Source organism: Camellia sinensis, chromosome 1 (genome assembly GCF_055761805.1).
Source record: "Camellia sinensis isolate YWXY chromosome 1, ASM5576180v1, whole genome shotgun sequence".
In the NCBI taxonomy this organism is placed as follows: Eukaryota; Viridiplantae; Streptophyta; class Magnoliopsida; order Ericales; family Theaceae; genus Camellia; species Camellia sinensis.
The window spans coordinates 73,211,788-73,232,553 of record NC_138961.1 but is presented as its reverse complement, the minus strand read 5'-3'; the positions used below and the strand labels follow the sequence as shown (position 1 = coordinate 73,232,553).

Genomic DNA, 20,766 nt, shown 5'->3' with positions numbered 1-20,766 from the left:
AAACATCATTATTATAAATCAACCTTTCTCCTTTTTTTCTTTTTTTTTTTTTTTTTTTTTGGTAAGTAGCCTTTCTCCTAATTTTGACTCAAGTCCTAAAAATTCTTTTGCTGAATCTAGACTGATGTAAAAACATTACAAATAGTTGGTTAGAACAAGGCTTTCTGGATAACTTAAAGCTATAGCTGACCCAAACAAGAAGAGAGAACTTTAGATAAGTTAGAGCTCAACCCAAGATTGACCATGCTGAAGCAGCACAATAATTGGTTCAAGTTGACTCGTCTGCAGCGCACCATATCAGCCCCCACCAAAGAAACCCAGGATTTGATACAAATGCAATGTGACTAATGATAGGGTAATGCAAATATATGGGCCTCGTACTGAAGCTTGGGTAACCAGCTTGGGGTATGATAGAATATCACCCCTTATTTATAAATGAAGATTAGGGTTTACAAGAAAGACAATTACAAGGTGATCCCTGAGGGCACACAATGATTACAGACCCTAGTGTATCTTTCGGTTAATATAATATGCCAACACTTTCGGCTAATATAATATGTTAACACTCCCTCTCAAGCTGGTGCGAAGATATCTCTCATGCCCAGCTTGCCTAATATGTCATGAAATGGTTTATTCCCAATCCCCTTGGTGAGAATGTCAGCAAGTTGTTCACCAGACTGGACAAAAGGAGTACAAATGGTACCACTAGTGAGTTTCTCCTTAATGAAGTGGCGATCAATCTCAACATGTTTTGTCCTGTCATGTTGAACTGGATTGTGAGCGATGTTGATGGCGGCCTTATTGTCACAGTATAACCGCATGGAGTCCGTCTGATCAATACCTAGATCACTCAACAATAATTTGATCCATAAAAGTTCACACACACCTTGTGCCATAGCTCTAAACTCAGCTTCTGCACTTGACCTGGCAACCACATTCTGTTTCTTACTCCTCCAAGTAACTAGGTTGCCGCCAACAAATGTGCAATACCCTGAAGTTGATCTCCTATCAGTTACTGACCCAGCCCAGTCAGCATCTGTATAGGCTTCTACACGAAGATGATCATACTTTGAAAAATACAGACCTTTACCAGGAACAGACTTCAAATACCTCAAGATTCTCATGGCAGCCTCAAAGTGAATCTGATGAGGAGCATGCATAAACTGACTAACTACACTAACAGCAACAGCAATATCAGGACGGGAGTGAGATAGGTAAATGAGCTTACCCACTAATCGTTGATAGCTCCCCCTATCCACAACTTCTCCTCCTTCATCATCCCCCAATTTTTGATTGGGTTCCAGTGGGGTGGCACATGCCTTGCAGCCAAGCATCCCAGTTTCCTTTAACAGGTCAAGCACATATTTTCTTTGTGAGATAAATATCCCATCCTTAGAGCGAGCAACTTCAATTCCCAGAAAATACTTCAAGCTTCCCAAGTCTTTGATTTCAAACTCTTGAGCTAAATATTTCTTCAACAGAGGTATTTCCCCACTATAATTGCCTGTAAGAACTATGTCATCTACATAAATAATAAGTGCTGTAGTCTTACCGCGTGAGGAATGTTTCACAAACAATGTGTGATCTGCCTGACTTTGTTTGAAGCCATATTTGACCATAGCCTGAGTGAATCTCTCAAACCAAGCCCTTGGAGACTGTTTGAGACCATATAATGACTTCCGAAGTTTGCATACTTTGCCTTCTGTTTGATGATCCTCAAAACCCGGAGGAATGTCCATATATACTTCTTCTTCGAGGTCACCATGGAGAAAAGCATTCTTGACATCAAACTGATAAAGCGGCCAATCTAGATTAGCTGCTAGAGAGAGAAGTACTCTGACTGAATTCATTTTAGCCACGGGTGCGAAGGTCTCCTGATAATCAATGCCATATGTTTGAGTAAACCCTTTTGCCACAAGTCTTGCCTTGTAACGCTCAATAGACCCATCTACTTTGTGTTTCACAGTATATACCCATTTACATCCCACAGGTCGTTTGCCCGTAGGTAACTCAGTCAATTCCCAAGTGTCATTCTTCCTAAGTGCTTTCATTTCCTCAATCATGGCTAGTTTTCACTCAGAGGTAGCAAGAGCATCCTGAAAATGGTTAGGAATGCTAACAGAGGAAATATTGGACACAAACGCTCTATATGAGGATGACAAATGAGAGTAGGATACAAACTGTGAGATAGGATGTTGAGTACAAGATCTCACACCCTTCCTCTTGGCGATAGGAACATCAAGATCAATGGACTCAAGAGATTCAAAGTTACCTAGACTCTCATCAGAAGCAGGAGATGGCAGTGGAGTAGCAGAGACGGTCCCGTGTATCCAGTTAACTTGTTTTCTGTCTATGTCCCGGACATAAACATGCCCGTCCTTATTCTTGGTGACAGTGGGTTCTAGAGAAGAGGGGGGTGCAAGAACAACTGGTTCCATCATAGGAAGCACAGTAGTAGAGGGTGGTGCAAGAACAACTGGTTCCACCATAGGGGGCACAGGACTCACTTCACACCAAGGCTCCCCCGGAGATGAGGACGGTGACACCGAAGAGGACAAGAAAAAGGACTGGGACTCAAAGAAAGTGACATCCATGAACACAAACCACTTACGAGAAGAAGGGTGGTAACATTTATACCCCTTTTGAGTAGGAGAGTAACCAAGGAAAACACACTTGAGGGAGCGAGGGTCCAACTTACCACGAGAGGGAGAGTGATTATGGACAAAACAGACACAACCAAATATTTTGGGAGGAATAGAAAACAAGGACGGAGAACCGAGGAGGACGTGAAGCGGAGCCTGTTTGTTCAAGACCTGGGTAGGGAGACGATTAATAAGATGGGCAGCGGTGAGAACAGCGTCGCCCCAATAGGGCCGAGGCACATTCATAAAAAAACACATGCACCGAGCCATGTCAAGAAGATGCCGATTCTTGCGTTCGGCCACCCCATTTTGTTGAGGGGTATTGGTGCAAGAGGTCTGATGGATAATGCCATGAGTAGAGAAATATTGTCCTAACCCAGAATCTATGTATTCCCCACCATTATCAGAACGAAATATTTTGATAGTGGCCCCAAACTGAGTACAAATCATTTTATGAAAAGTGCGAAACACAGAGAAAACCTCACTCTTATCTTTCATGAGATACACCCAAGTAGCACGAGAAAAATCATCAATAAATGTAACAAACCAGCGATGACCTTTCACAGACAGAACACGAGAGGGACCCCAAACATCAGAATGTATTAATGAAAAAGGAACGAAGCTTTTATTCAAACTGGGAGCAAAAGAAGCTCTATGTTGTTTTCCAAGTTGACAAGACTCACAAAGAAAGTCAGACACATGATGATTTGCGAAACTAGAAGGAAATAAATGCTTAAGTAAATGAAATGAGGGATGCCCAAGACGCCGATGCCACAGCCATAAATCAGCGAGGGTAGTAGAAGACGTGGTGGAAGAATAAGCAAGTTTGTCTGGTTGATCGAGGAAGTAGAGACCATTTTCTGCACTACCACTGCCAATCGTCCTCCCCGTGACAAGGTCCTGAAAAAGACAATGATCAGGAAAAAACGTCACACTACAATTCAAATCTTAGGTAAGACGACTTAAGGATAACAGATTAACAGAAAACTTGGGAACATGGAGAACAGAAGATAGATGTATGGTAGGAGTGACTTGGACTAAACCTTTTCCAGAAATGGAAGAAACAGTACCATCGGCAATCCTAACTTTGTCCTGGCCTGAAGAGGGCTTATAGACAGAGAAAAGATCAGAAGAGCCAGACATATGATCTGAGGCACCAGAATCAATAATCCAAGGCAAAGATGTATGACACAGGAAAGCACAAGGAGAAGATGCTAAGTTACCTGAGCGGGCAAAGGACGAGGAAGCGGTACTGAGAGCAGTAGAAGATCGGCGATCCAACAATTGGCGCAAAGCATCCTCCAGCTCAGTATCAGAAGCTTGGGTAACAGAAGGAGAATGAGAATCAAGGGTATCAACGGCACTAGACTGATGAGCCCGGGAATAGGAACCACGTCCTCTAGATTGGCCTGACCGACCTCCTCAAGAACCAGACCGATCACCTCGACCCCCGGATGGAGTCCCATGAAGCTTCCAACACGTCTCACGAGTATGCCGCGGTTTCTTGCAATAATCACAGAATACAGACTCCTTAGCAACAGACGGAGGAGGCAGGCTAAGACCATCTCGAGGAGTAGACAGTAATGCGGAACGGTCAGTAGAGACTGGGGACATCATAGCAGACCGGCGACTCTCTTCATTTTGTACATAGGCAAATGCCTCCTGAAGTGAAGGAAAAGTGTCCATACTCAGAACTCGACCCCTAACTGGATCATACTCCACATTTAGGCCGGCCAAAAATTTAAAGACCCGTTCCCGTGCGATGAACTGCTTGTACCCGACAGAATCAGTAGGGCAAACGGGTTTATAGTCTTCCAGGTGGTCAAGACGTTTCCAGCCGTTGGTGAGGAAAGTGAATTACTGAAGAACAGTCTGCTCCCCCTGAAGTGAGCTCTCAATAGAGCGGCGCAACTCAAATGCCTGTGAAAAATTCCCTTTGCGGGAATAGGTAACAGCCACAGCCTCCCAAACGTCCTGGGCAGTCTCTATAGACAAGTAGCTCTCACCAAGTTCTGGAACCATCGAATGGATAAGCCAACTCATAATCAAAGAGTTGGTAATCTCCCATTGGTCATAACCGGAGTCAGTGGTACTTGGTGCCTGTATCCTGCCATCAACATACCCCATCTTCCCTCGGCTCTTCAAGAACATAGTCAAACTTTGAGACCATGCAAGGTAGTTCTGGCCATTAAATAGAGAGGTGGTGATTTTCAGACTAGGGTTGGGGTTCTCAGTCATGGTAGTAGGTAGAATGGGACTCTCACTCTTTGGCGTTTGAGAAGAAGGGGACACACTGGTGGAATCTGTCATGGATACAATACTACCGAACCCGCAACAAAACTAGTGGTAATCACAAACCCGGAAGGTGGTCGTGGGATAACAGGCACAATGATCACTATAAAGACATACAAAATTAAGAAACCATTTTTTTTTTTTTTTTATATATATATATGTTGAGTTATTTATATATACATGTATTTATATATAAATATATATATCAGGCTATAGTTATATATATATCAGGATATATATATATTTATATATACCTGGGTTTGAGATCAAAGGACGACGAGGGGAACGAGGGACGAAGACGACAGAGGACGATGAGGATGATGAAGACGAGCGACGAACTGCGGGAGGAGATCGACGAAGACGAAGCAGATGAAGACGAGGGCTGAACTGCTGGAGGAGATCGACGAGCGGAGGAGCTGAGACGGAGACGAAGAAGAAGCGGAATGATGATGGTGGCAGAAGATCGATTCAGCAGATGATCCAACTAGGTATGCTTTGAACCCTAGCCCTAGAGGTGATGCTCTGATACCATGAAGCTTGGGTAACCAGCTTGGGGTATGATAGAATATCACCCCCTATTTATAAATGAAGATTAGGGTTTACAAGAAAGACAATTACAAGGTGATCCCTGAGGGCACACAATGATTACAGACCCTAGTGTATCTTTCGGCTAATATAATATGCCAACACTTTCGGCTAATATAATATGTTAACACGTACAACATTTTTGAACAAGGGGGCAAGGATTTAACTGCAATAGTGAGAATAAGAGTTGTTTCCATGATGGAGCTATGAGTCCCCTCCAAGGCTCCAAGCCATCCTAAGTGATGGTGAATCTTGCAAAAGTAAAATATCAATAACAATTCATGCTAATTATAAAATTATTGTATAATATGATTGCATTAGCAGATTTTATTGACAACATTTTTTTCCTATACAAGGTGCATGCAAATGGCAACCCATTTGAGTTGAGTCCAGTCCCTACAAATCAATAAAATCTCCTCCAAACCACGCACATCGCATATTCCTAAGGAGATCAAACCTGAGAAATATGGTCCTTCCGCCCTCAACTTCACTTTTCATTTGGATTTTGTTTCATTGACTATATAAATAGTGTTGCCTTACCATCATAGAAGCTGTCAAAAGTTGCTCATTAAAACAAACAAACACAACAACAACAAAAACAAATAAAAAAATTCAACACCAAAACAACATGTCTAGATTGGAATGCAATACATGAAGAACATTGCTGGCTTTGTCATTCTTACATCATTTATAATTTAAAGGTTGGTTAGCTTTAAACTTTCTCATTTGTAAATGTTAGCTTACCAATCTAAAGAAGCAATAAAAAGTTACATATACATTCCTACCATTCATTTCTGGATTCGAGAAAGTGGAGAACTGAAATCCATAACAGAATCCAACAACCGAAAAGAAAAAAAACATAAACAGGATAGAGAGAGTAACCATGGGATACCTTAAACAAATTTGCTTCTAGGTCAGATTGAGAGCTGCAGACCATTCAATTAATCCATTTAGTATCCAGAAGCACATGGAAAATTAACTTAAAAAAACATACACACAAATAGTAAAAGAAAGGGTGAGATATGATTGGCATACACATCAAGAAGGCTATTGTCTACGAGCAGCTTTTTGAGTTCAAGAGCAATATTAATGGCCACATGATTAGGAATCTGGAATAAAAAAAAAAAAAAATCATGATTCATTACTCAAACCCTTTTCAAAATCTTAGAATTCCAAAATTAAAAAAGAAAATAATCTATGAATGTTAAAAGAAAGGTCAGAACATCAATGGGGTACAAACATAAGTGAGGCAGCTCCAGCGAAATGTGAATTGAGATTTGCAGTCAGTACAATTTAATAGGTCCACTACCCACATTCAACAATATTAAGTTGGACAAGCACGATGCAAATCTTCCCCACCTCAAATTTTGTCCTTATTCATTTTCTACTCCTTGACAATCAAAAGTTCTCTCACATTGTCAAATTCATGCATTGGAGAAAGGATTACTAAACTACACCCCAACACCAAAATGGGTGTTCCTCAATGAAATAGAATAGATATAATATCCACAAACAACAGCTCCAGAAGACATAATAAACCTTAAGTAGTTACTGCCCAAAGTTCTTACAGTATTCAACTTTCAAGTTGATATGGTGTATAGTATGGTAACAGATTATGTTCCTAGTTTCTAAAAAGAAAGAAATGCCTTCTACCAAAATTTTCTAACTTATTAATAATAATATTATCCAATATGGCATGTACTTTGTGAAGATAATTGAGAATTATCTTCTTGTTAACAACCAATACATATGCATGCAAAAACATGTACACTCAAGCTCATATCTGATTAAAGAAAGAGCCGTTGGGGTGCTTAATTCAACGTAGCCATTGAAGCAAATATGTGGTTGCCTCACAGCAATTGGCAACGCAATTCAAAGTAATGGGGAATTTTTTCACTGAAGGCCAAAAAAGGGTTTTTTTTTTTCCCCTTTTAGTCCAATTGGGGCATTGCTTAATATTATAGTGTACTCGAAAAACATGACATTGTGTGTGAATACTGATACTACAATACGACAAAGCCTTTAAAAAAGAATAGGATATGGGTAGTTCTTGAAAACAATATATTTTTATAAATTCTAATATTATATTTGTACATGAGCTCAAAGAATGGTTTAGCATTAAGAATTATGTATTAGTTTAAGAGCCAATGGCCAACCATTACTTTTTTTTACTAAAGTTCTTAGAAAAATTCATTTCAATAACAAGTCTAAATTGTTTTTATTGCCCTTGTATTTTTTCCCTGTCATATTTAAATGTGTTATATGCAAAAGTACTGTACGCAAGTTTACTTGCCTATTTACTATCGAAATCTGATTTTTGTATCATCACATTTTATTATTTATGCTTACTTTCTAAAAAGCTATAGATATAGATATGAGATACATACATGACATATTCAGATACATTAATTCAATAAATTCTGAAAATGGGGTGCACTACTTTAATCTCATTAGTTTCTTCTTCTCTATTAGTATGCAAGAACTATAACAATGTCACTTTCAAAATAGTTCTGATATGTGACTTATCTTATAATTCTCATAATTAAAGAAAGTTCATGAAGGCCTCGTTTGGGAACGGGCTATATAATTTTTTGGATAAGTGACTTATCTTATAATTCTCAAAATTAAAGAAAGTTCATGAACACCTGGCTATTTTTATAATTTTTTTGACTTTTTATGAAAAGATGTGAAAAAGAAATAAAGTGAGTTATGTGACATTTTGAGGGAGAGTTGTGAAACATAAGAAGATGAAGAATGAGAAGGGATTGGAAAAGAAATGGGGTTAGTTGTAGAGACCTTGGTGACAGTCAAGGTTCTACATAGGAGAAATCTGGAGAGGACGTAATAGTGATCGGCATTGTCGCCTAACCAAACTTTTACCTGAAACAACAACAACAATGACAGAGATTGACAAAAACAAGATCGAATCAATGAATTAACGAAATACCCAATTGCAAGACCTTGACGAAATCGTATTTGGAGGAACCATTTCGATTAGAGAATTTGACGGTTGGCCTTGGAAAGCCTCTGTGTCTCTCTTCTTCTTCTTCTTTACTATGTCCATCATGTTCGGCTATTACCACTCCCTTGTTCTTCATCTTCCTTCCCACAAAATAAATGCATTCTCTCTCTCTCTCTCTCTCGCTATGTGTGGAGATCCCAGACCAGACCATCAACACTAAAAGTGGCAGGTGCCACGTGGAACAAAAAGAAAACATGGTGCTAGCCCGCACCAATGGAAAATGTTTGGGATCACAAAGGAGGACCCACAATTCATTGATGCATTAACTATTGATTTTTTTTTTTTTTTTTTTCATTGACAGGGACATGAATAGCCTAAATTATTTTAAGTGTTGTGAGATTGTATTTTACAGGGGTCCTATCATCACTAGTGCACCAATGGATATGACAATGCGTACCATGTTATAACATTGCCATTTTCTCACTAATTATATAAATTACAAAATCTTAAATAATTAAAATGATATCGTTTTATCTATTAATACACTAATTAATATATCAATTGATACATATAATTTTATCTAAAAGAAAATAAAAATATCATACCAAAGTTACATTATAAGAAAGTTCTATCATACATATCATTTATCATATAAATTCTTAAGTTATGACCCTTTAGTTATGATGAATTTTTTCATTAGTTATAATTTTATTTTAGTTATGACTTATGAAATATTTGATTATGTCTCACGTGTTGTTTAGTTATGAATTTTTTTTTAGTTATGACTCAGAAAATATAAAATTATATTATTTTCTTCTTTAATTATAAGGTGTATACAATACACATCTTTTTGAAGAGTGTGCACCATAATTTTTTTAAAAAAAATTATTCAATATGTTTTTATTTTCAATTTTAATAAAAATAAAAAAACTTGTGTAGTATACATATTTAAAAACAAAAAGAGAGTGAGAGATAGTGACGGAAAGTGAATTTTGACAGTTAAAAAGGATGACTAAAGATGGTGGTCAACCACTAAAGGAAATTGTTAGTTACTTGAGGTGGTTGGTTGGAAATTGTTAGCTACTTGAGGTGGTGATTGCAAGTTGTTGTCAATTGCTCAAAGTGGTGCCCAAAATGTCCGTCACCTTAGGTGGTTTTCAATTAAAAAGTGATTGTCGAATGTGGTTGTCAACCACTCGAAGTGATTGTCAATTACACTAAGATGTTGGTTGGAGGTTGTTGTCAGTAATTAAAGGTGATTTTCTGATAAAAGGTGATTGTTGCCAGTAGAAGGTGGTAAGTTGTGGCCAAAATTGATTGTTAGTCACAGTTTATGAAGCATGGGTATTCTGAAAAATATTGTCGTACTCATATTGATAGGGTTACGTGCATACTAGGTACTCGAAATACTCACTGGGTACTTTTTATATATTTTTTGACAATTGGGGTACTTCATGAGTACATTAGGAGTACACCAAGTTATGGAACATTAGTAAGGATACATTCAATGATAAAGTTGATGGAAGTGAAAACTAAAGTTTCAAATTTTTTAAATCTTGCTTAGCTTCCTTTTGGAATGAAATTTTAGTTTGCAATTTCTCATATTTAATGGCATTAAAATAGCTTATAGACTTTGCTTTGGCATTGGTATTAATATTGGTATTGGTATTATTGCACTATGATTGCTCTTTTGGTTTTGTAATTTCTCCTTTTAATTTTGGTGTTGAACTTTGATTTGTAGATTGGGTTTCAAACTATAAATTATAAAAAAATAAAAAAAATTATTGATGTACCCCAGCTGTATTCGTATCCTATTTTTTTAAAGTTTTTTCATATCAGCATACCTGTATCGTACACATACCAGTATCGTACCCATACCTGTGCTTCATAGGTCATAGGAGGTAGTGGTCGAAGGTGGTAACTGAAGATGTTTGTTGCTAGTGAAAGGTAGTTGGTGGGAGTCAAAGATGGTTGCCAACTGTGAGAAAGGTAGTGGTCAAGGTGGTTGCCAGAAGAGTTTGTCGGCAATGGTAGGCAATGGTAGTAACAAGCAAAGAGCGATGGTGGGCCAAAATAGAAGGAAGAAGGAAGAAAGATTAAAAAAAATTCTAAACAAATAAAATCAATTTTTTTACAAGTTTTTAAAAATAAAAATATACACAAAACGTGTTTTTTTTAATATTTTTTTATATAATTCTCAAATCTTTTCTTAATATAAAGAGCAAGTTGTGAATATAAATGTTACCAAACATAAACAAATTATAAAATGATTATTAAAATTTTAAGTATTTAATGTTAGGTTTTTTGTAATTGGCAATCCCATTAGACAAAACTTCATTCAGATGTAATTGCTGCATTCACCTTTTTATATTTGTGAGTTTGTGAGAGTTTATAAGCGAATCCAATCCAATTTGTGCCTGAGTGAAGGAAATGTGTGCTTGAGCAGAGGAGTTATTGAGCCTGTCAAACTTCTTGGATCGTTCGAGCGGTCAAGTGTGCGCTAAAGTGTTGATTAAGAGCATCAAATATTTCAGTCTAAGCTCTAAGATACTAAGAATTGTATTTTACCGCTCGAGCGGTAAGTCTTGTGCTCGAGCGAAGTGGCATGTGGAAGTTTGTTAGCATTGCATTTCAGACACACCACTCAAGCGATCATTCATTCGCTCAAGTGATTATTCTGACTCTAAATCTTTTAAACAACTTCAATTGCGTCTTGAGAGCTTAACCCTTCCATAATTCTTAGAGTGGAGATAAGCGAAAGTGTTCTATATTGACAGGTATTTATATATTGTTTTACCTTGATGAATTGAGGATGATCGATGGATCAATGGATTTCATATTGACAATCATCAAGGGATTTCTTTTGTTTAATTCAAATTCAAAGAGATGTTCATCGGTGGATTTCATGAAATTTGAGTTTGAGATTTTGGTGGATTTCGGAGTAACTCATTTTCATGGATTCAATATCAGTGTTGTAGATTCAATGTTGGGAAAGTAATTCCGAAGTGAAGACGGTGGTAGAAGAGGCACAGCGGGTGTAGTTCAATTTGAGTGTAGATTCGTTAAGTAATTGAGAGTTCTTGTGTGTAATTCCTTTTGTCTTTGTAATGGATTATTTTGTGATTTTGGCTTGTAGTTTTTTATTACAATTGGAAGTATTCCAATTGTGATTTTTTCTACGTTATATCGTTGTGTTGATTTGTCATTGTGTGTTTGTAGATATGATTCAATTCTAGATTAATTGGATTAGATCAATGATTGTTTGATTAGGAATTGTTATTCATTATTAAAAATTGAATCCTAATTGCAAATCATATCTCAAAGGTTTTTAAGATTTTCATTTAAGTTCTGTAAAATTTAATTTGACATAAGTTCGAGTAAAAAAAATTAAAAGAATTTTGAGTGTTTTTTACTTAAATTTAAATTTGATATTGGTTTGGATCAATTGTTTGAAATTGCCTTAAACTCACTTTTTTTTTCACCTCTAGTTACATTGTAAAAATATCTCATTATGTCCCCTTTTTTTTTTATTCTCCTAAACTCTAAAAGTTTAAGATTAACCCTATCCATTCTTTTCTCATTACCTCTACTAGTCCACTACTATTGTTGTCTCTCTGCCTTCCCTTCCTCACTCCACTCTTTCCTAACCCCGAACACCTCTTACTCTCTCTAGAACTTACCTCTCACTCCTACCAACCACCCCAATACCTCCCTTACCATTGTGAATCACCTCAGCTTCTCATTCAGAACCATTGCCCCTTACATTGCTCATCACCTCACCTTACTTCTCTACCTCGCGAACCACTATAGCGCCTATCCACCTCCATGAATCACCTCAACCCCCCGCCTCCCCCCAAAACTCTACCCTACCCTACCCTATCCTACCCTTGCACATTACCTAGCCCCTCTATCTTCCTTACAAATTGTTGGAAATGGTAGAAAAATTCTGGGTAAAACCAGAATTTTTTCTCAAGTTTGGTCTAATTTTTAGGTGGGCCCCGAGTGTCGATTTACTCGGGTCAAAGTGGTAACGTGTTCTATGCCGCGTTGTGATTCACGTGGTATATTTGGTTGTTCAAAACCATTACCGAGTGAATGGGAAATTGAAGCCAAAGGGTGCTCCATGGAAATGGAGTTTTGGTGGAAATTCCTTAAGGTTGTAAATTGACTTGTCCCACATTGATTTGGTGGGAAGTTTTGAAAGGGTTTATAAGGCTTGGGTTAGATACTTGGGGTGTGCCCCAAGGGGTACCCAAGTGTTTTAGAGGGAGAGGTTATGGGCAAAATGGGCTAGACCCATTGGACTCAAAAATCACCACACACGGCGCGCGGCGGCCGCCGGCCGTCCGGTCGGGCGGGCTGGGCTGGGCCTGGACTTGGGCGCGGGTGTGTGGTTGGGTTGGGCTTATAATCTTTTTGGGCCAAAAACATTTGAATTTAATTTTATAATTCAAATTAAACTAATTTGGATTTTCTGTACATCCAAACAGGGCCCTTCCTGTTTTCAAACAGAAATAATCTAGTTTGGAATTAGTGCACACCCAAACAGGGCCCTTCCCGTTTTTTGCTATCTGTTTGAATTATCAACAGATTCAAATCTGTTTGAATTCAAAACCAACAGGTATCATACCTGTTCAATTCAAAACCAAGAGCCACCTTCACATCTATAAATAGGACCACCCTCATTTAATGTTTTAAATTCAGAAATTTCGTATTTCACCTCTGCTAATTATATTCTTCATCTTGCTGCATTTTATTTCCGAAAGAAAGAGTGTAAACACTTAGTGTGTTCGTAAGGCAAACAATTAGTAGTGCTGCTATTGTTTGTGGTAGATCATTTCATCCTGGGAGATAGACGTCCAAATTCTGAAAGCACCGTGGAGAGGACGAATCTGTCTTAAGGACACAGTGTCAAACACTGGACTTGATCAGAAAATAATTCGAAGAAATTAAATCAAGTAAGTTATTTAATTTATTTTCAGTATTGTTTTTATTTATTTAAATCAGATTTTAATTTTGTTTTTGTAACAAAATAAAATCTGTTATTTATTTATTTCGAGTTTGATTTTTGTAATCAAACAAATTCTCTCCTTTTCTTTATTTCTTTTTATTCTGGTTAATGTTTAGTACACAACAGAATTTAATTAATTTAAATACAGTGAAGATTGTCCAACAATCTTAAGACAGATTCCTTTTTGGTATCTTCATTGTATTTAATTTTCTGTGTTTTCAAAGTAATATTCTGGTTGGAAAAACAAATAGTGGTTTATGCTATTTGACAGATAGTAGTAATATACTGTCTCTTTTCTTTGACAACAACTAGTAGTACGATACTGGTGTCATTAACAATTCAGAATATTATTTGGTATTACAGAAAATTCTTGTGATATTTTATTTTTCTAGTTTTAGTAACAAGGAAAATAAAATTATTTTGTTGTTATAATTTATTTTCTGGTTTTAGTAACTAATGTAAGAGGAGCTAATTTAAGCCCACTAAATTATTTAGGCCCAATAGCCCAAGATTAGTGGGCCCGAATTTATCGCAAGTCCAAGATAGTTGGGCTTGGATTTATCGCCGTCAAACGGGTTGAATGGCTCGAAAGGGTTCGGATCCACGAACCTAGAGACTTACTCAAGCCCGGACTCGAAAGGGTATTAAGCAAGCCTAGAGATCCAAGGCACTCGGACTCGAAAGGGTTCGGATCCACGAACCTAGAGATCCGAAGCACCTGGCTTCGAACGGATTCAAACGCAATCTAGAAGTCACTCCGTTAATGAGTCCCAGAACACTTGCGGGCTCGGAGCTTTCCGGGATCTACGCACCAGAACCATGGGCGTAATGGAGTTCGAACAAAGGACCCGATCCCGAGGACGGTGAGTGGAGACAAATTCACTCTTCGGTTAAACTAGCCTATACCCGGGTCGAGGTGGCACGACCCCGGGGGGTCCATGAGACTCGGCAATATTTTGCGGCAGGACGTCCTCTAGAACTACCCCTGACCCTTTGGGATGATTGGGGATCATTGGTTAGGTGTGGCTAAGAAGAAGGGTTCGCCGAGAGATTGATCTCCTCTTCGGGGTTTTCTCATCCTCGGAGAAGTCACCTCCTCGGAGAGGTCACCTCCTCGGACAAGGTGGTTAGAGAGAATATCCCCCATGTGCCTTGCACATGGGCTCCATCCTACATCATGAGGTGCCTATAAATAGCACCCACCCATAGCTTTACAAGGGATGAATTTTGGAGATTTTTCAACTCTTGGGAAAGAACTAATTTCCCATCTCCATTATCAACCTTGAGAGTGAAAGTCGGAGATCCCTGGGAGAGCCTTGCCATTATTCTCTCTCTAGCCATTTTGCCTTCTTCTTCACCCAATCTCTTATCTCCATCATCTCCTTTCTTTTGTGTTTCTTAAGTTGAGACCGTTGAAGAATCTAAGCCTCTCACATTTCTTCTAGAGAATTCGAAGTTGTTCTTCAAGGATCTTCGAAGATTTTCGAATTTTCCAACTCCTTTCTTGAACCCTCTCCTACATTTTGGCGACTCTGCTGGGGAGGCGGATTGGTTAATGGTCTCAACGAGATCTGGAATCCACACAACTCCAACAAGGATGGCGGGAGAAGATGAAGTTCACCAACAAGGATCCTCTAATGGTGGTGATGACAGAACCATTGCTCCAGATCAACCACTTTTGCTTGAAGCCATTCAAGGACTTCAGAATACTCAGCAAGAGATTCTTACCACTCTTCAGAATCTCACTCACACCATGTTGGTGATGAGTTCTAACTTTGCACCGGCGCCAAACGGAAATCAAACTGGTGGTGGAGTTATTCCCAGCGGAGCGCAAAATCAAATCCAATGAGAAGTAGGCCCCAATCAGCCTATGGCTCATGGCAACACGGCCACAGTAACACATGCGCAAACCACAGTAGGGGGCAGCAGTTTGCCCATGCCCGGGCTCCATGGCGTGCCAAGCCAAGATCCAATGGTGACTAGGGGAGTTTCTGGTGTAATGAATGGCGCTCCGGCGACTGTTGGTGTCCAGGAAAACATAAGGAGCATGATGGCACAAAAGGGAGCTCTGCCCGTACCTAACCTTGTTACGCCATCAATAAATGTTACCCAAGCACCAAACGGGCCTCCTTTGGTGCCGACAACAAATCTGCAAGAACAACCCGGTATAGCAGCGCCGTACGGTGGACTTTACGGGCCTCAATTCAATGTCCCGTCACCAACTGGCTTGTCTATAGGCGCTGATGGCCAATATCGTCAAATGTCCTCACCAATGATGAATTCGCAGCACCAGAATGGCCAAGTCGCCCCTAGTTCAGTCTTCGGGTCCACAAGCCAAGTCCCGGGAATACCACCATCAAACTCTTTCCCTCAGCAGTTTCTCACTCTCGCCGATGTGCAGGCCATGTTCGATCTCGAACGGGGCAGGAGGACCTGACCCTCTTTGCCTGATCCAGACGTCAAGCCGCCTTACCCTATTGAGATGCTGAGCTATCCATACCCTGAGGGGTATACAGTGCCGAAGTTCATCAAGTTCGACGGCATACAAGGAAATGCCCGAGAACATATTGTGCGATTCATCGAGACTCTGGGTATTCATGGTTCAAACCACGTCCTCCGACTGAGAGAATTCTCTAAGTCCCTCACCGACCGAGCATATAGTTGGTATGTTAATTTGGCCCCAAACTCTGTCCGAAGTTGGGAGGAAATGGTTAACAAATTCCACTCCAAGTTCTTTCAAGTGGCGGAGAAGGTGACCACACTTACATTGTGTAAAGAGAAGCAACAAGAAAGTGAAGACATCCTTGACTACGTCAAAAGGTTTCAGGACAAGGCCGTAGATTGTCATGAAGCAGTCGAGGAGAGTTATCTGGTTCAAATCTGTCTAGAAGGGGCATTGAGCAGGTACAAAATGTTTCTAGTTAATCACAAGCTACCCACCTTCTCGGCATTAATAGAAGCAGCTCGGAACATTAGCATTCCTCAGGCTCAAGAGTCCGGATTTAAGGCCAGTTACAAGACTAGTTTCAAATCGTCTCGTGGACCTATTGTTGCTGTTGCCTCTGCCCCAGATACCCGAAATTCACAAGGAGGAGGTCATAGAGGCCAGAAGAGAAAGCAATATAATGGTGAAAAGGGGAATGTTTCTTATCCATGTGGAATCGAGGAAGTGAAAGCTCTAGTTAAGGAATGGGTGGCTGACGGAGAGCTAAAATTGCCTTATGTTGAAGAAATGCCATCAAAAAAGGATCGTGAGAGCCCTGAATTCTGTGTCTACCATCGTACATTGAAACATCCGACAGAGAAGTGTTGGACTCTCAGGAAAATCTTCAGAGATAAAGTCGAGGCAGACGAGTTGAGGTTCAAAAAGCAAGGGACTCAAGACATCCGAGAACAACCATATCCTCAACACCGAGACAAGGGCAAGAATGTTGCTATGATAGCTTATGAAGGCCCGATGATCGAGGCTATCGCCAATCTTGATGACGATGATTGTTATCTGGACGACATCCTCGAGCCAGAGGATGAGCAAGTTTACTATGGAAGTGCTCTCGATCCAGAGGGCAGAACATTTATGACTCATAGCGAAGATCCCTTTGATCCAGAAGGAGGAGCAGAGTACTACAGAAGAGGAGAACACCATGTTTATGTGGCATCTTATTTTGAAGAGACCGAGGAGATGGTTAACTACGAGCCTCCAAGAGTGGAAAAAGATCCGGATCACTATGCCAAAACCTTGCAAGACTGTGTAAAGTTCAAGCAGTTCTTTGACCAGCTTGGACTTTCCAGGGAGGCAAGAACAGAAATCACCAAGTCCATCATTAATATAGCCGAGGCACACCATGAGGAATGCATGTCGACTGAGGGATCTATCCCGAGGAAGGCAAAAGAGCAATCTAGTGCCATTACTTTCTCCGAGGTTGATCGGAAGTATCCTTTTTCTCACAATCGCCCGCTTTATGTGACTGCTTTTATTAACGGGGTTGAGTTCAAAAGGGCCTTTCTAGATAGTGGAGCCTCTATCAACATTATGACTCGCGCTACTCTAGAAAAGGCCGGAATCTCTGAAGAACGCATTGTGAAGCAGCCGATAGTCATCACTGGCTTCGGTGGAGAAAGGAGAGTTACTATCGGATGCGTAACAGTTGATTTAGCCGTCGGAGAGATTCGCTCGGCCACCAAGTTCCATATTATCGATTCTGAGGCAAATTATCACATCATTCTAGGGAGGACCTGGATGCATAGATATGGGGCTGTACCATCAAGTTATCATCAGTGTGTTAAGGCTAAATGGGGAAAGAAGACGGTGACAATTCAGGCTACAGAAAGGCCTTTCGAGATCCATGAAGCTCATTATTCTGATGCCATCTACTTCACCGAACTGGCTGTCAAAGAAGTTCCCACCACCTCTAAGCCTCGAGGGGTCAAAATTCCTCGTTGGGAGGATATCAAAGATGACAAGGAGCCGATGGCAGAGTCAAGTAAGCGGGCAATGTCTAGACCAGAAAGTCCGCCTATTCCTCGGAAGGTGATAAAAGTTCGAGAAGGAGGCAAGATGGTGTACTATTTATGAAGGTGCGGGGAGTCGGTTTCTTCAGTCACCGACTCCGAGTCAAATGAAGAGCCTCCTGACAATGATATAGTAATAAAGCCTGAAGTGGCTCCAGAATGTATGCAAGATGGGCCGAAGCCTCAGCCCGAACAACTTATTGAAATAGATCTGAGTGATAGACAAGATGCACCGAGGCCGGTATTCGTAAGTTCAAGCCTTAGCCCAGAGAAGCGGGAACAGTTGTTAAAGTTGATAAGCCGATACTCAGATGTGTTTGCTTGGTCATATAAGGAAATGCCCAGACTAGATCCTGACCTAGTCTCCCACTATCTTGATGTGTTCCCAAACTCCAAGCCAATTAAGCAAGCTGCTCGAAAATATCATCCAGATCTCGAAGAGAAGATTAAGGAGGAGATTGAAAAACTTCAACAGGCTGGTTTCATCCGGCCAATACAGTACCCCACGTGGTTAGCAAACATCGTGCCAGTAAAGAAGAAGAATGGCCAAATCAGAGTATGTGTAGACTTTCGAGATTTGAACAAATCTTGCCCGAAGGATGAATTCCCTCTTCCTCACATCGACACCCTCGTGGATACTACCTCGAGACACCAGATGTTCTCATTCATGGATGGATTCAGTGGATACAATCAGATTAAGATGGCTGAAGAGGACGCAGAAAAGACTGCTTTTAGAACACCTCTCGGAAACTTCTTCTATACAGTCATGCCTTTCGGACTCAAGAATGCCGGTGCAACTTACCAAAGGGCTATGACTGCAATCTTTCATGACATGATCCATCATGAGGTGGAAGATTATGTTGATGATCTAGTGGTGAAACCCAAGAAAGAAGATGACCATCTCCGAGACCTTGAGAAGGTATTCAAGAGGTGCCAGAAATTCAAATTGAGGATGAATCCTCTCAAATGTGCTTTCGGGGTGACGGCCGGGAAGTTCCTCGGGTTTCTTGTACATAGGCATGGTATCGAGGCAGATGAAGACAAGGTCAAGTCTATCAAAGCAATGCCTCCCCCACATTCTCAGAAGGAGTTAAAGAAGTTCCTCGGGAAGGTGTCTTATATTCGGAGGTTTATCCCAGCACTGGCAGAGATCTCTGCACCTTTCGGCTCTTTATTAAAAGGAGATGCCAAGTTCGAGTGGAACCAAGAGCACCAAAAGGCCTTCGAGAGAATCAAGGTGGCCTTGACCTCGCCTCAGACCATGATAGCCCCGCAGCCCGGGGTGCCTCTAATGTTGTACCTAACCTCAACCCCCAAGTCCATAAGGGCATTATTGGTCCAAGATGTAGATGGAGTAGAACGCCCGGTGTATTATATCAGCCGGAAGATTCGAGGAGCAGAAGTTCGATATACCCCGGTAGAGAGACATTGTTTAGCTTTGGTAATCACTGCCCGAAAGCTCAGACATTACTTTTTAGCACACCAGATTCAGATTGTTACTAAAAGTGATCCAATCCGATACCTCCTCAGCAAGCCTGCTCTAATCGGGAAGGTGACAAGATGGTTGTTAGCACTGGGTGAATTCGAGATCACATGTGTAGCCCCCAAGGCGATCAAGAGCCAAGCCTTTGCTGACCTCCTTGCTCAATTTCCAAGTGGTGACTATGAACCAGTGAATGAAAAATTAAGAGAAGAAGTGCATGCAGCTATGGCTTCCGAGGAAAGCTTTTGGACATTGAGCTTTGACGAAGCAACAGCCGGAGGTAAAAGAGGAACCGGGATAGTCCTTACAAGTAAAAGTGGGGAAAAGTTTTATTTATCTTATAAACTGGATTTCCATTGTTCGAATAATGAAGCCGAGTATGAGGCTCTTATGTTAGGCTTGATAGCAGCTGAGAAGCACAGTGTCAAGAAGATTCGGATTCGGGGGGACTCAAAGTTGATAGTGAAGCAAGTTTCAAGACAGTTCGTCTTAAAGGAGCCTGCCTTGGCCACATATCGAACAACAGTCCAAAGGCTTCTTGACAAATTTCAGAAGGTTGAAATAGAGCATGTGCCTCATTCCGACAACAAGTTTTCAGATGCCCTCGCAACATTAGGGGCAAGAGTTGATATCCCAAAGGAGGAGGTGACAATTATTATCAAGAAGAGAATAGAGCCTTCGATAATACCTGAAGACAAAGGCCTTCCAGAGGACTGGAGAGGAGAAGTCCTCGAACAACTCAGAAGCAAAGTTGGAAAATTGACTATGGCCAAGCTTGCCCAATTCATAATTATTCAAGGTGAATTTTATTTTCGAGAAGGTACCGGATTCCTAGCCTGGTGTGTTGGCCAACAAGAAGCAAGTTTCCGACTACAACAGATCCATGAAAAGTCTTGCGGGGATGTGGATATCAGTCTGTACAGAAAGATCCAAAGACATGGCTATGATGGTGCATGATGGTCACAACCCGAGCAGCTGGTGAAAGCTTTCCCAAATGATCTTGCAACTCTAGGGGCAAATTTCAACATTCCGTGGAAGAAGTCTATCTATGACATTTACAGTTTGCATTTACTACATTGTCCAAGAAGTTCTATCTTTCTTATGTTATGAAGAAATTTATTTCCTCTATATTATGTATCTCCATTAGAAGTTATTTTCTCTACATTGTATATCTTCATTGTGTTATGTTGCTTGAAACAGTTTTCAATTTTTTACTGCCCCTCGAAGAAGAAAGGGGAATAGTAGACTCGGTTACCAACCTGAAGAGACCTTTCTTGACGTA

General features: G+C 40.3%; 1 protein-coding gene across 11 annotated transcripts in view; it reads right to left on the bottom strand.

The window, feature by feature from the left end:
* LOC114256933 (uncharacterized) overlaps positions 1-8,757 on the bottom strand; it is a 99,268-nt gene extending 90,511 nt beyond the window's left edge. For 8 of the 11 annotated variants that reach the window (XR_014336195.1, XM_082879531.1, XM_028196621.2 and 5 more), the window contains exons 1-4: positions 8,480-8,748; positions 8,316-8,399; positions 6,555-6,628; positions 6,412-6,445 (exon numbers count right to left, since the gene is read on the bottom strand). Coding sequence is in view for 9 of the 11 variants with exons in the window: in XM_082879531.1 (XP_082735657.1) it covers positions 6,412-6,445; positions 6,555-6,628; positions 8,316-8,399; positions 8,480-8,737 (450 nt within the window). In the remaining 2 variants the exon portion in view is untranslated. Of the gene's footprint in view, positions 1-6,411; positions 6,446-6,554; positions 6,629-8,315; positions 8,400-8,479 lie in introns of those variants that run through there. The other 3 variants (XM_028196619.2, XM_082879536.1, XM_082879580.1) reach the window with 3 other exon arrangements.
* Between the last annotated feature and the right edge of the window lie 12,009 nt (positions 8,758-20,766).